The 14,447-nt window shown below is 43.3% G+C and overlaps 1 protein-coding gene across 3 annotated transcripts in view; it reads right to left on the reverse strand.

The window, feature by feature from the left end:
* LOC309540380 (putative ATP-dependent RNA helicase DDX60) overlaps window positions 1-14,447 on the reverse strand; it is a 46,623-nt gene that overhangs the window by 4,164 nt on the left and 28,012 nt on the right. For all 3 annotated transcript variants that reach the window (XM_082237166.1, XM_082237165.1, XM_082237164.1), the window contains exons 27-37: window positions 12,102-12,237; window positions 11,642-11,794; window positions 9,898-10,002; window positions 8,927-9,127; window positions 7,466-7,570; window positions 6,425-6,566; window positions 5,949-6,070; window positions 5,308-5,455; window positions 4,695-4,837; window positions 2,713-2,864; window positions 1,529-1,591 (exon numbers count right to left, since the gene is read on the reverse strand). In XM_082237166.1, the coding sequence (XP_082093292.1) occupies window positions 1,529-1,591; window positions 2,713-2,864; window positions 4,695-4,837; window positions 5,308-5,455; window positions 5,949-6,070; window positions 6,425-6,566; window positions 7,466-7,570; window positions 8,927-9,127; window positions 9,898-10,002; window positions 11,642-11,794; window positions 12,102-12,237 (1,470 nt within the window). The remainder of the gene's footprint in view (window positions 1-1,528; window positions 1,592-2,712; window positions 2,865-4,694; window positions 4,838-5,307; window positions 5,456-5,948; window positions 6,071-6,424; window positions 6,567-7,465; window positions 7,571-8,926; window positions 9,128-9,897; window positions 10,003-11,641; window positions 11,795-12,101; window positions 12,238-14,447) is intronic.

Raw genomic sequence — 14,447 nt, forward strand, 5'->3', positions numbered from 1 at the left:
CTTTTTTTTCGTATCTCCTAAAGCATTACAGCTGGAAACCCCTTAGTTTCTATCCAACATCCTTCTAACATTCATTAATTTTACAATATTTCTGTGAATAGTCTTTAAATTTCTTCCAGTCTTCTTTCACCAACTCTTCTCCTGGTCTCGGATTCTGCCAGTCATTTCTGCCAATATGATTGGACCACTCTTGTGTTTCTTTATGGTTTACCTGAATTAAGCATCTATCTAAAACAAAAAATACTTTTGCTTTTGTTGCCTCTGAGATCTCACTCTTGATGTCCAAGCCATGTTCAAAGCGTTCAAACCATGTTAAGGATGATACAGAAGAGGAGTGGCTGCAAAGCCACCCAGGTCAAATATTGAAAGTTTTTGTCATTTGGATTCATCACTGCTAGCAAATCCCCATGAACAACATTCACACCTTAGATGCAAAGATGGAAATGGAGGTGACAACACCCACTGGTGTTCATTTACTATGTGAAAACTGGTTGGACTATGATATGTTTGAGTCACCCAGACTAATCTCTACACCCATGGTAACAGTGGAGGCATCACGCAGGTAAATTTAGGGATGGGGTACAGAAAGAGCAAAGTATATTTTTGTCAGGTAAGTTGTACCTCATGTGTTAAGATCTCAGAAAGATATATAACAGTACAGTGATACCTCAGGTTAAGTACTTAATTCGTTCCGGAGGTCCGTTCTTTACCTGAAATTGTTTTTAACCTGAAGCACCACTTTAGCTAATGGGGCCTCCTGCTGCTGCTGCACCGCCAGAGCACGATTTCTGTTCTCATCCTGAAGCAAAGTTCTTAACCCAAGGTACTATTTCTGGGTTAGCAGAGTCTGTAACCTGAAGCATATGTAACCTGAGGTACCACTGTATATGTTAATGTCAGCAGTCCAGCAAGGGGGGGAAGGGGGGGCAAGTGCCTTGTTTGGCCCCTAGCCCCTCTTCTGGTGCCAACCCAGGTATGATAGGCACCAGTCTACTGACCTCTGTTCAATTGTTCTAAAGAACAAGAGTAAACAAGCAAGACTTCATTGCATACCTCAAGAGGTTTTCAACCTTTTTGGGTCCACGGCTCCCTTGACCAACTACATTCTTTCTGTGGCACTCTTGTGGGGCTCAGGAGCCCAGTTATCTCACCCCTTACCTGCAGAGCTGGAAACCCCTCACCCCTTTTCAAACACTCTCGCTTGTGGAGTGTTCCCTCAGCCTCTTCCCTCTCCTTGGGAGTCCTCTGGGAAGCAGCAGCTGCCTCCCCAAAGAGAGGTGCCTCCTCCCACTGCCCATAGGGGCCTGGGAAGCACCCCCTGGCCAGCCCCAGAGGCACCATTCACCTGTAGCCAGGGCTGCTGCAACAAGCAGCTCTGCAAGCCTTTGGGAGGCAGAGACGCGAGAAGGCATCAGAGGAGGGAGGGAAAGAAAGAGGGACAGAGGCCGGTGTTGCCTGCAGCACCTCTGACTATCACTCAAGGCACCTCAGGGTGTCTAGGCACACTGGTTGAAAACCGTTGGCATACCTGATGACTCGAAGAACAAGGCCAAAGTCTTTCAAACAAGCATAGGCTTCTCCTTCATGTATACTAAAATTGGAAGGAAAAGTAGGTTAGCAGAGTTATATATTTCATGTACTTTTCTTGTTCTTGATAGCCTTGCTCTCCAAGGATTCGTCTGATTCTCTTTTAAAGCCATCCAAGTTGGTGGCGATCACTTCCTCCTGTTGCGTGTGAGTTCTACAATTTAGCTATGCAGTGTGTGAAGAAGTATTTTATCTGTCCTGAACCTTCCCACATTCAGCTTCGCTGGATGTCCACGAATTCTAACGTTATGAGAAAGGGAGAGAAACTTTTCTGTATTCACTTTCTCCATGCCATGCTTAATTTTATAAATATCTACTGTACCGTGACACCTCTTACTTGCTGTTTCTCAAAACATTTCTCCCCGAGAGGTTTGTAGGACAGCAACATGAGAAGGGGGCTTTTCTGTGGTGGCTCCCCACTTGTGGAATGCTCTCCCCAGGTTCGCTTTAACTACATATCTTTAAGCACCAGGAAAAACATTCCTCTCTGCCAGCTTCGCCTTTGAGCCAGTGCCACCGACTGAGCTCAACCACTTCAGTCCCGACTGGGCCAGGCGAGCTGGGGTAGCACTTCCAGAGACCTTCTTCTGCAGGACCAGGTCTAAGTGCTATGGACTCACATCTCAGAGCTGTGAGCACTGAGCTCACTTCCAGTAGACAGTCGTTGCACAGAAGAGTACAGCAGAGCATAAATCACTCGGACGACAGCGCTGAAGAATATCTTCTTTTATTCACTACAGCTACTGTACTATACAAACAATATACAAAATGGAGATGCTGGACTGCACTGAGTGTTACAGCTGCTTTCTGCAGCGACCTTATCTACACAGAGATAACACTCAGTCTCCCCCTTTGAAGTGAGGCTGGAGCAGAATAAGTAGCAAGCACAATCCGACCCCTCCTCTCTGGAAAATCAGCAGATTCTTGCAATGGGAGGGGTGAAATTTCCTCACTCTTCTCATAGGCTTTTGGCTAATTGAACCATCTATGGCCTTTTAAACTTGGGGGCATGGGTACTGTTCTTGTTTGTTACTATGTAATGCATTTTTGTGTTTTTATATGTTAAACCACCCTCAGATGAAGTGTGGTATAGAAAATAAATAATGAGAGAAAGAAAGCACGCACCTGTTATCCTGTTCCATTGCTGTCAGAGATCCATGTTTATAGAAGTCGAGCACATATGCATTAAGTGGCATCATTCTTCCCTGATTATCACATATCTTTGAATAGAGGACTGGAATGTTTGCACCATTGATGCCTATTGTGCGCAGTATGACCTGCAGAAACGGTAGAGCAGCATTCCTTTCTCATACTACTCAGTTACTGACCAACCCCTTCGCCATATAGTAATAAAGCTGCCCTGAACCTGGATGAGATCCCAAGAACAAGTTTCTTGTGCTTAGGGGAGAATGGTTGCATTTAAGGCCGCATCCACAGTAAGCACTTAAAGCACTATGAGACCACATTAACTGCCATTGTGGTTCAAAAGAATCCTGAGAATTGTAGCTTGTTAAGAGAGCTGAAAGTTGTTAGGAGACCCCTATTCCTCTCACAAACCTACAATTCCTGTGGTGGTTTAACAATCAATTTCCTGTTCTTGGGCAACTCTGGGAATTGCATACGAAGTCATTTTGTGCCTTTAGAAAACAGGGGACACACAAGCACAAAATAATCTACCGTCCATGAACTTATCTTCATACAGTATTTCCATTTTGGTGCTGCTGTGTAATGCCAAGTCAATGATTCACAAGACCACTGCCATTCATGACTTGATCATGGATGGTGGAATTGACCTGGCATGTGTAACAGAGACTTGGTTGGACGAGGCCGATGGCCTGTTCTTGCTGCTGCTTGCCGCCACGTTTCTCACAGCAACCCATGTCATGTGGGCGGGGAGTGGGGAGGTTGCAGTGATCTTTAGGAAGTCATTAGCTTGTGCCAGGTGTCCTAATTGGGAAGACCCAGTTTTCTGAGTGTATGTTCTGGAAGCTGGGCAATAGGGGAAGTACAGGATTCCTTTTAGTGTACTGACCTCCCCACTGCACCAAGGATTCCTTGTTTGAGCTGCTTCAGGTCATGGTAGATGTTAACATCCATGCCGACACAACCTTACCAAGGGCTGCTCGAGACCTCATGGAAAGCATGGCCTCCATGGGACTGCCTCTGAATAAGTTTGGCCCAACCCATAGCCGCAGACATGGCTTAGATCAGGTGTTGACCTCAATGGACATTAATGAGCTGACATTAAGCAAAACAAAAGAATTGCCATGGTCGGATCACTTCCTGGTGCAACTAGACTTCTCTGTGACCCTTCTCCTCCACAGGGAGGTGGGACCGATTCGGATGGTCTGTCCCTGCCACTTAATGGTTTCCAGAGAGTGGTAGGGGATGTTTTGTCCCATGTTGATTCCCTGGTGGCCTGCTGGAAGGTGGAGTTAACCAGGACTATTGACTATCTGGCTCCAAAGCACCCTCTCCTGTCTACCAGCTCCATCTGGTATGCCAGCTGAGACCCTACCTGCCACAGACTTTCTCGCCAGAGTGTTGCATGATCTAGTTATCTCCCGCTTGGATTACTGCAATGCACTCTACACGGGGCTACTTTTGAAGGTGACTCGTAAACTACAACCAATCTAGAATGCGGCAGCTAGACTGATGGCGGGGAATGGCCAGGGAGACCACATAACACCAGTCCTAAAAGACCTTCATTGGCTCCCAGCAAGTTTCTGAGCACAATTCAAACTTTTGGTGCTGACCTTTAAAGCCCTAAATGGCCTTGGCCCAGTATACCTGAAGGAACGTCTCCACCCCCATCGCTCAGCCCAGGCACTGAGGTCCAGCTCCGAGGGACTTCTGGTGCTTCCCTCACTGCAAGAAGTGAGGTTACAGAGAACCAGGCTTAGGGCCTTCTTGGTAGTGGTGCCCACCCTCTGGAACGCCCTCTCATCATTTTTTTTTTATATGCACTGTAAGCCGCCCAGAGTGGCTGGGGAAACCCAGCCAGATGGGTGGTGTATAAATAATAAATTTAGTAGTAGTAGTAGTATATGCTTTTGACATATTTCTTCAAACCTCCAGTTTTATACTTTATAATCTTTCCCACTTACATTGTTGATGGAGCCTTTGTGCAGCAAATCAAATTCTGTATTTCCTGACAGGCACACAAAAGGTGAAACTGCTGTCCTTCCTTCATTGCAGCTCATTAGGTGAGATGCAAGCGGTGAGTCAGATGGTTTTTTACTTGAAAAATCTAACAAAATGATTAAAAATGTGAATTTATCAATGGGTGCACAACTCTATTATAATTGGATAATAGAGGAATGGACATAAATATCAAAAACAGATATTTATACTTTATATATACTTGATGGCTGAAGTCCTCAGATGTCTCATTAGATGTGACCATATATCCTTGTGCTCTTTTTTGTCCCTACTGAATCTAAGCCAAAATATGTGCAATTGAAGCAATCACATATTCACCCACTGCCTACCCATGCCTCCATTCCTACCTTTCTTCTGTCCAATCTACTTCCAGCATGCCATCTTTCAAACTGTACTTCCTGCAACCAGCCACAGGTTGCATATCTAAGCCCATGTAGCTTCCCAGGGACTCCTCTGGGATCACAAGGCTGCTCAACCAGTGGACCTTTGATTCCTAATTGATAGGCTTCAGAACTGCACAGTTTGTATTTCAATGTAATACAAACAATGCCTGCTTACCAAGTTCTGAAAGTGGAAGTTTATATTCTTGCTGCATATCAGCCATGGTGGAAACTATCTGCAGAAACTGTGCAAAATTCTCTTTTATTTTGGAGTTGTACTCATGCAAAGCAGCAGCAAAATCTTCAGGGAGATCCTCAAGAAACACCTAAAGACAACAGAATATATAATAATCGTCAAGCCTCATTTAAAGCTTTTAATAAGAAAATACGTTTTTTTTAAAAAGGACCACAGAATACAATATCTAGATCACCAAGAGGGCTCTAGTGACTTTGGCTGTATTGCTGCAGAATTTATCTCATAATCCAATCTATGTCACAGAATTAGAGTACTGTGCAATACAAAAGGTGCTTACATGTATCTTTATACCTTACTTCCATAGTATAAACTTAATTTATCATTCAATAAGTTGTCCATATAGAATCAATAAAAATGCAAAGGAGGAAAGAAGCTTCCAAAGAGAATTAAACAGCATGTGGATTCTTCTGTTCACCTTTGATCAGTAGTTACTGGGGTTTCTTTAAATCACATCATTGTCTCCATCTTTGGCATCATCCGCTCATCTTTGTACCTTCTGAACAAAGGTGGCCAACGTCCTTTCCCACATTTTTAGTGGCAAATAAACAAGCTTTTGATCTTACCTTTGACTGGTAAAATGTCCTTCTAGAATTAAGAACAGCAGCTGGTATCCGCCTTCTTCCAAAAAGATGGGCCAATACTAGCACCAGCTTTTCCATCACATCCTGAGAGAAAGCATGTGGTCCTGTTTGGTACAGAAATCCACATTATTGCAAATTAATCCTTCAGGAGTGCACTCTTAACGCTTATTTGCAGCTGTGGCTTTACCTGCTCACAGGTGTGGGGGAGATGGGGGAAAACAACCTCCTGGTCAAATTAGGATCTCTGGTGGTTTGGTCCATGAGCTGAAGATTCTTCACCCTTCATCTATTAGTTACACTTATGAACACTGACATGACAAGGCCTTCCTCACTCCCCCAACCTGGAGTAGAAGTGGTCTCCAAAACAGGATCGAATGGAGTAAATCACTCTGCCCATTCAAAAGCAAAGCAGGGAAGGAAGGAATTGGTGCTCTTTCTCTGTGCCCATGTAAACATACCTCCCTTGCTCCGTTGACACAGCTTATGGAATAAGCCTTTCACAAGAAAATCAACTAGTACAATATTGGAAGGTTCATGATAATGCAAATGAGTCACAAGTCCAGCAAATCCTGTAGTATTGCCTTCCCGATCCACATATCCCTAAAGTAAGAAAACACTGTATGTATTCAGATGGATTTCCACCCTAACTCATGAGACAAACTGCAAAATACATTCTGATTTTAATCATGGTGTAAGCTTGGGAGCTGAAAACAGAACCTCTCCCATGTTTGTGCAGGATAACCATAAAGCGACCAAATGTTGTACAATAACACAGACTAGCTAAATGTCTTAAATATTACAGTGGTCATAGAAGATTAATTTAAGAGGTGGGCCTCAATTTGTTCCAGAGCACATTCACGCACTGTTTTGAATACTGAGTACTAAGTCCCAATCTTAGTACTAAGTACTAAGCACCAATCTTTTAAACTTACTGTTTATAAATCTGGGCCAGAATGAAAACTTCTAACTTTTTTCAGGATTTTTTTTTGGGGGGGGGTTGACCCATTAAACTTGGTGGGCATATATTTCAAGGAGCAGGGTTGAATCATTTTGGTGTGGGACATTTTTTCCTATTTTTGAACAAGGCAAAATATAGTTGTTGGTGGAGGCACAGCAATGCTTGAGCTCTTGGAAGCCACAATTTTTCCATTCCCAAAAGAGTTTGGAATGATGCTGCATTGTGTTAGTTCAGGTGAATTATTGGGGAGAAAATGGCTGTCAGCTCCTGGTGGTATCTGAGAGGTGGATAAGTACTCTGCTACCACAATCATGGGCAGAAACAAAACTACATTTTTCCCTGAAAGGGAACATACAACACATCTGAACATTGATAAAACATTACACACCCACATGGTTTTATCACCTTCAGGCTGGTGAAGTAATCATCTTCCAGCTCTACAAAAACAAGGCCATATCCACAAAGGACTCTGCACACCAGTGTGGGGTACTACATAAAAGCCAAGACCCACTTGATTAAATAAGAAGACTTGGAAACTTACCTCCTTCACGAGAAACTGTAATGAAAACAAAAAATACAACTTTAACATCTTGAGGGCCCTTGGTTGTTTGAAGGCTAGAAGTGAATGCTTCAGTATCGACAGGACCTTTGGGAAGGGAAAATATATTAATACATTTCCATTGCAGCTGACTGGTTGAAAGGTTTGAGAGTAAGATGTTAGAAAACTGGCACTGGGCTTGGCATCGATTCTTGGCATACCAGAGTATGGTCAAAGGAATTGCCTGAGAAATTAACGTGTCAGGCCAGAGCAGTAAAGGGCAACCACAATCCCTATTCCTTTTCTAACATGCAGCAAATGTTTATTGAATGCATACAGTAAATTGTTCAGACTGTGGCAGGCATCTACCCAACACTCATGGGAAAATGTGGCCCGACCTTTTAGAGTAATCAACTAAAACTTTATTACATAGCATGACATTACATTGGGACAAGGTATTTGTTGTTTACTACTGTAACAATAGTTTTCTAAAAATGTATCTTCCATACCATGAAAAATAAACAAAAACCTTGAGCGAACTAAGTTTGTTCTTGGTATAAGCTTTTGTGTGCATGCACACTTCTTCAGGTATCTGAAGAAGCGTGCATGCACGTGAAAGCTTATGTCAGGTGTGCGTGCAGGAGCCAGGCCCTGGGACCAATAGGACTTTGCAGGACTGGGGCCTTCCTAAGTTTGTTCTGAAGAGGCAAGGCGATTGGTAACTCATAGCACCTGGTGGCAAGAGCCGGGAAGGGATATAAGGTCAGCATTTCCCTTCGGCATTTCCCACAGCAACACGTTCCCTGCCCTGCTGCGTTTGGCTCCTTGACTCCTTGACTCCTTGCTTCTTGATTCTCGAACCCCTGACTTCGTGACTCCTTGACTCCTTGCTTCTCGGACCCTTGAGTTCGTGACTCCTTGCTTCCTGACCCTCAGACCCTTGGCTTCCTGACTCCTGGCTTCTGGACTCCTGTTCCTGCTCCTACCTGGCCGTCTTGCCCCCGGTCCTGACGTCCCCAGCCAGACCGTGACAGCTTATACCAAGAACAAACTCAGCTGGTCTCCAAGGTGCCACTGGAAAATTTATTTTATATATATATTTCAGACCAACATGGCTACCTACCTGAATCTAAAACATTGAGCATTAGCATTTAGTGTTTTTCTTTAACTTGCAGTATGAGTTTTGAAAATGTGTAGCAAAATGCACTGGTTGGAACATTGTCAGGAAATTAGTTGATCAATTTAGGCTGCAATTCGTAACACTTTCCTAGGTATTTACTCTTACTGAAGTCACTGGAGTTATTTCCAAGTAGACGCATTTAGGAACACCTTGTTAAATTAAGCTAGGAAGGAGTCATACATTGTTTTCCAGTGATATCAGAAGTAAAACCCAATGTGTTCAGTCCCATTGGGTGGCTCTAGGATTGCATCCTTCATTAGAGGAGGACTGCTTCCAAGGATTACCTTGGCTTTTGCATCCACTTTATCATCTGCTTTTGAAGCCAACAGCAGGAGTCTCAGGATCAGAGAAATACTCAAAGGAAACTGTCCTCGAAGTTCTGGTACATTGGATTTAATGAGCTTCTGTATTTTAGGCAATGGAATGTCATAAAAAAAGACATCACCCAAAAAGTCTTGACCTCGTCGCCCAGCACGTCCAGACATCTATGAAAAAGCAGTCAAAGTCAGAAATCACACAAGTAAATAATCAAGCAAAATGTGAAATCAAAGCATTTAAGACTGTAGCAGAGAAGCTATCCATACTGCAGGACAAACATCCTCCTTTTTTCTTTATCAAATAGATAGACAGAGGGATGGGGAGAGAAGAGGCAAAGTCATTCCTAACAAATCCCAGGGGTTGAATGTTAACGCTTTATACTTGTGGGCATCAATTTCCCTTCAGTACTGTGTCTGTGGGGGCAGGAGGGAAACAAACATAATTCACTTTACCTGTAAGACCTAAAGTTTAAATTTCCTAAGTGTCCTCCATACCCAATACACCTGAAAACTAAATTACAGGTGCCCTTAGTCATGCAAGTCTGCTCTTAAATGTAGTGTTGTTAATAAGCCAGCACAGGAGGCCTGATTTGGATCAGAACTGCAACATGGGGACAAGGGCAGTGGTGGCAAGTGGTAGGGGTAGGGGTAGGGAAGTGGTAGGCAAGTGGTAGGGGTAGGGGCAGGGAATAAGGAAACCAGCAGTATATGCAGCCAGAGCCAATGTTAAGCCGAGTCAATTCAGTGCTACTTATTGCTGAGTTCCGTAAACATAGCACTGAGACTAAACATCCTTCCATATTGGTCTCTGCATGTTTGTGGGTCATTGATGCAATAATAATGCATTAGTTGTGGATTCATGCTGGACTGTCCAACCCATCCCACTCTCTAAAAACAGCCATGGACTTTTGACTAGTCCTAATGATTAATCTCATTACCTGCCTATAGTGCAGAGCATCCAAATATACAGAATTCTGTACAAAAACAACAGATTTACATGGCATGTTGATTCCCAAAGCCAAGGTTCCTGTGGCTGTCACCACCTAAAAGAAGAAACAACATTCAGTGGCAGTGCAAGTAAGTCCCATTCAGCTTATTGAGATTTGTTCCCAGGTATTTGGGTGTAAGAGTGCTGCCTTAATTGTTTTAAAAGATGATAGTTAACATTGACTAGCAATGTTAATACAGTGGTGCCCCGCAAGACGAATGCCTCGCAAGAAGAAAAACTCGCTAGACGAAAGGGTTTTGCGGTTTTTGAGCTGCTTCGCAAGACGAATTTCCCTATGGGCTTGCTTTGCAAGACGAAAACATCTTGCGTTTTTTGCAAGTTTGTTTCCCTTTTCTTAACACCGTTAATACAGTTGCGACTTGACTTTGAGGAGCAACTCATAGAACGCTGTGTGGTAGCCTTTTTTGAGGTTTTTGGCGATTTTTGAAGCTTTTCCAAAACTTTTCCGACACCGTGCTTCGCAAAACGAAAAATTTGCTAGACGAAAAAACTCGCGGAACGAATTAATTTTGTCTTGCGAGGCACCGCTGTACCCTAATAATACTTATCCATGCAACACAACGCAGAGCTACATAAAAGGGTTTTTTGTGGGTGTGGGAGAGATGAATAAAAAAGCATAATGAAAAATACTGGCAGAATCTGAACTCCAGTTACTAGGACTTGCTAATATTTAATTAGATTCAGTTTCTAGTCCCCTGTATATATTTTCCTAATCAAGTGTGATCAAGAAAGCATCACTGTGATCTAGGGTATCGAGCATGTTATTTTGGAAAAGCCTCAACTTGTTTTTCATTTATCATAGCAATACCATGGCAATATTAAGGGGAACTGACCAAGCACACATCTGCACTCTATGCCATGATCATACAAGTTGGCCATAAAACCAGAGAGGCTGGAGGAAGGGCAGAATCTCTTTTCAAAGCACCCAAAATATTAAGTGTTTTCCTTCCACAAGACCACCTTCACCCATCAGCCTAAAATTTAACATCGGATAATGTCAGTATTACCATGAAAGAATGAAGACCAAGTATATAACTTGTACAGTGCAACATCCAAATTAGCAGGCCAGTTATTAAATATAAAGCTGGTCATCCCTTTAAAGAAATCAACAATTTTAAATGAGGCCTAAGTGGTGGGAAGGAGAAAAGGTAAGTTATGCCAGTCAATCCCCTGCCTCCCCATTCAGCTGTCACTCATTCCTTTTTCTGCCAGTCCCCAACACTTCAGTAGGGTAGCTATTGTAGCTAGTTTAACAAGGGAAGGATATTAGGGTCAACACGCCATCCATGGATTACAATCAGTGCTGAATTAAGCCCTGTGGAGGCCCCCTGGGCAGTCGAAATCTCAGGGGGCCCTCGCAAATTATCTCCTAATCCTTTTTTTATTTTACCAACCAACCATTCTAATAAGCCCATTTTTTACACAATACTATTTTGATCCATTGTCGTAGAGTCCCTAAAAAGCATGGGGCCCATAGGTTGGTGTCTACTCTGCCTGTTAAGTAATCTGACACTGCTTACAATCAAGTTAATTTGAATTTAATGATCAGAAAAAGGTTTAGATAAACCTATGACAAATAACTTTGAAGCATACAGAGATAGTAGGTGATTGCCAGTATTAGCAAGGCATGTATGCACATAGATTACAAATATACAAACTGAAAGTTGGTCAACCTGCAGAAATCCCTTTCTGAAAAGCATCTCCACCATTTGCTTCCCTTTGGCATCCACAGCAGAATGATGATACCCAATGCCTCTTAGTGCCAAATCTTGCAGTTCTATTTTCTTTCTCGAGTATCTTAATCGCTGAAATATCTTGGTCAAAGTCTAGTGGAGGGAAAGTCTTAATATGTAAGAACAGTAGATGTTTCAAAGCAGCTCGTCATTTCTACATGATTGCATAAGTGTAAATTGACTTTAACTGAATACATGTTAGAAAACCTTTGCCTATGTAATTTTACATTTTCTAATCATTAATTTGGAGAGAATTTCATAATCTCAAATATACTTTGGACATACATAAATATGAACATAGCTGTCTATGTTACAGCACTTGATTTTACATGTCTAATTTTTAATGAAGATCGAAGTCATTTTTATTTTAACACTGGAAATTAAAGGGCTTTAAGCTCACCTCCTCATCAACAGCATGTTCATTTGCATAGGTGCAGTCGGAAGGAGTTTCAGAAATCTTCTCCAGTTGCTTCCTTAAGCTATCAAGCTCAGCTTCCCAAACTAATTGTTTGCCATAGTTACGGACTTTAGTGTCACTGCACAAAAGTACAGATAAATTACCAAACAATTTTTCAACATTTCCCTGACATTGTCATATGTACTCTTTTTCCAGCATACATCCTCTTTTTCATGGGTAGAGTCATCATAGCGATCCATACTTAAAAGTAGAAGTTGGCAAATGCGTCCTCTTTTTTTCTCTTCAGAATCTGGCAACCCTAATATGTGTATGTGCGTGTACAAAAGTGAAAGAGACACACAGACAAATGTATGTGGCACTAGTCTTCTTCACATTTCATGGTAAGTCACAGTTCCTTTGGTTTTGGGGGTTTTTTCAGAAGGAAACCATGATCTCAGGTTTGGACATGATGCTAAGCAAGGCTTCTTGCTACTCACACTAGAGAAGACATGAAGGGACAGTAACTGGACAGCAAGCACTAGCACGCTGCTGGTTCATGTCTTGTTAATTCATGCCAAGCTACTAACTATGGCTTATAGTAGGGGTAATCTATGTGCTGATCTCCAGATATTGTTCAACCCTAGCCAGCATGGCTGATAGTCAGGGGTGATGGAAGCTGCAGTCCATCATTCACAACTAAAGGACTTCCTCTGGCTTACCCTACTGTGCAAAAAAAGGTCACTTGAAATCCAATAGACTAGTTCACATTTACATTTCAGGCAACAACAGGAAGTGGAGAGGTGATGCAGCACTGATGTTGGGACTACAGGGCTACATTGGTGAGGGTTGACTCTACTGGTGCCTAATTCTATTGGTGCTTCAACAAAGCCCTGATTTCACTCCCGCCTGACCCCTCACCATCCTGGTAAGTGGCACTGACTCAACAACCATCACTCTGCTCATAGAAGCACATGGGATTCAAGGTCATCATGTGATTGCAGTAGGGCTGGCTGAGGATCCAATGGATCCCAGGCTGCCCTGCCTCTCCCTGTCCTTGGAACATCCTGTTTTGAAGCTTTCTGCTGGCTGCCAGCAGCAGGGATCCTACCAGCTGCATGGGCACCTGCACACTGGGTGGATGGGAGGGGAGATCTGTGGTACCAGAGTGGTGCTACTATCACTCTGCAGGTGGCAGCTGGTGGGCGGAATCCCTCTTGCTAATCTAACTTCACTTCTTCTCCAGCCCTGGGGGCAAAGGGGATTGAAATTGCTCTGCCAGACACCCAACGCAATGTGTGCAGTACATACAAATGGTTTCAAATACTTGGTCTGCTCCTTTTTCAGATGTTTTTTTTTCTTAGATTTTTAAAAAAAATTGCTCTTGTTAACTTTTCACGTAGTTATCTCCTAAGGAGCTGCATACTCTTTCAGTCCGATGTTGTGGTCTTTCAATGAGTGCTCACACCTTCCTTTGTGGGCGCCCTTTGTGGGACTGAGCGCAGCACCTTGGGCCACGTGGGACCCACCAGCTGGTTGGGCTGGCCCGCCTCCCTGTCTTAGTCCTTGGAGGTTCCCGCCAAACCTCGGTTAGCCAATCAGCCCTGCAGGGAGGCGGGGCCAGTTGCTTAAATAGGAGGCGGAGCCAGCAGCAACCATGTGGTTGGCTCCAGAGCTTCAGGGAGGGGAAGATTTCCAGACTCATCGTGAGACAGAACAATGAGTATGTTGGGCCCCTCCTCGTCTCTTCCCTCATCCTTTTAGTTTAATTTCCCCTCATCTACTTAATTTAGCCAGGAGCCGCGCCGCCTTGGGTGGCCTCCCCCCCCCCGTCCTTCACTGCTTGATCCATAGAGGGACTCAGCAGCATCACCCAGTTCCTTTATTGGGGAGGGCACGATGGGCAGGGGGGTGCAGGGCCGCCTTGTGGGGCCTCCACTTTGCTCCCAGTGTTTTGTTTTGTTTTGCTTTTTGGCCATGGTGCGGGGGGTGGGTTGAATGCAGGAAAGGGCAGTTGGTGAAATCATGAAATTATTATTTCAACATGAAACATTGAAATCTTGTAAAAATATGGGAACAGAAACTCAATTATTAAATAATTTCTGTATCTTACCTGCCTTTTAAAAAAGAGATATTTGCCTAATGATATGGAAAGGACAAGCTTACCTGTGATCGATCACAGCTGAAAAGCAGAGATGCCACCTGCAAATTGGTGGATGTTGCTTGCCACAATTACGAAATTATTATCAAACTTAGTTCAAGGAGGCAAGATAATAAACGGGGTTAATAATCCTTTTGAAAATGGGGGTCTGTCTTAATTTGTTTTATAAAGATAACAATTGTATCTAAAAT

Source organism: Podarcis vaucheri (assembly GCF_965113315.1).
Source record: "Podarcis vaucheri genome assembly, chromosome: 9".
NCBI lineage: Eukaryota > Metazoa > Chordata > Lepidosauria > Squamata > Lacertidae > Podarcis > Podarcis vaucheri.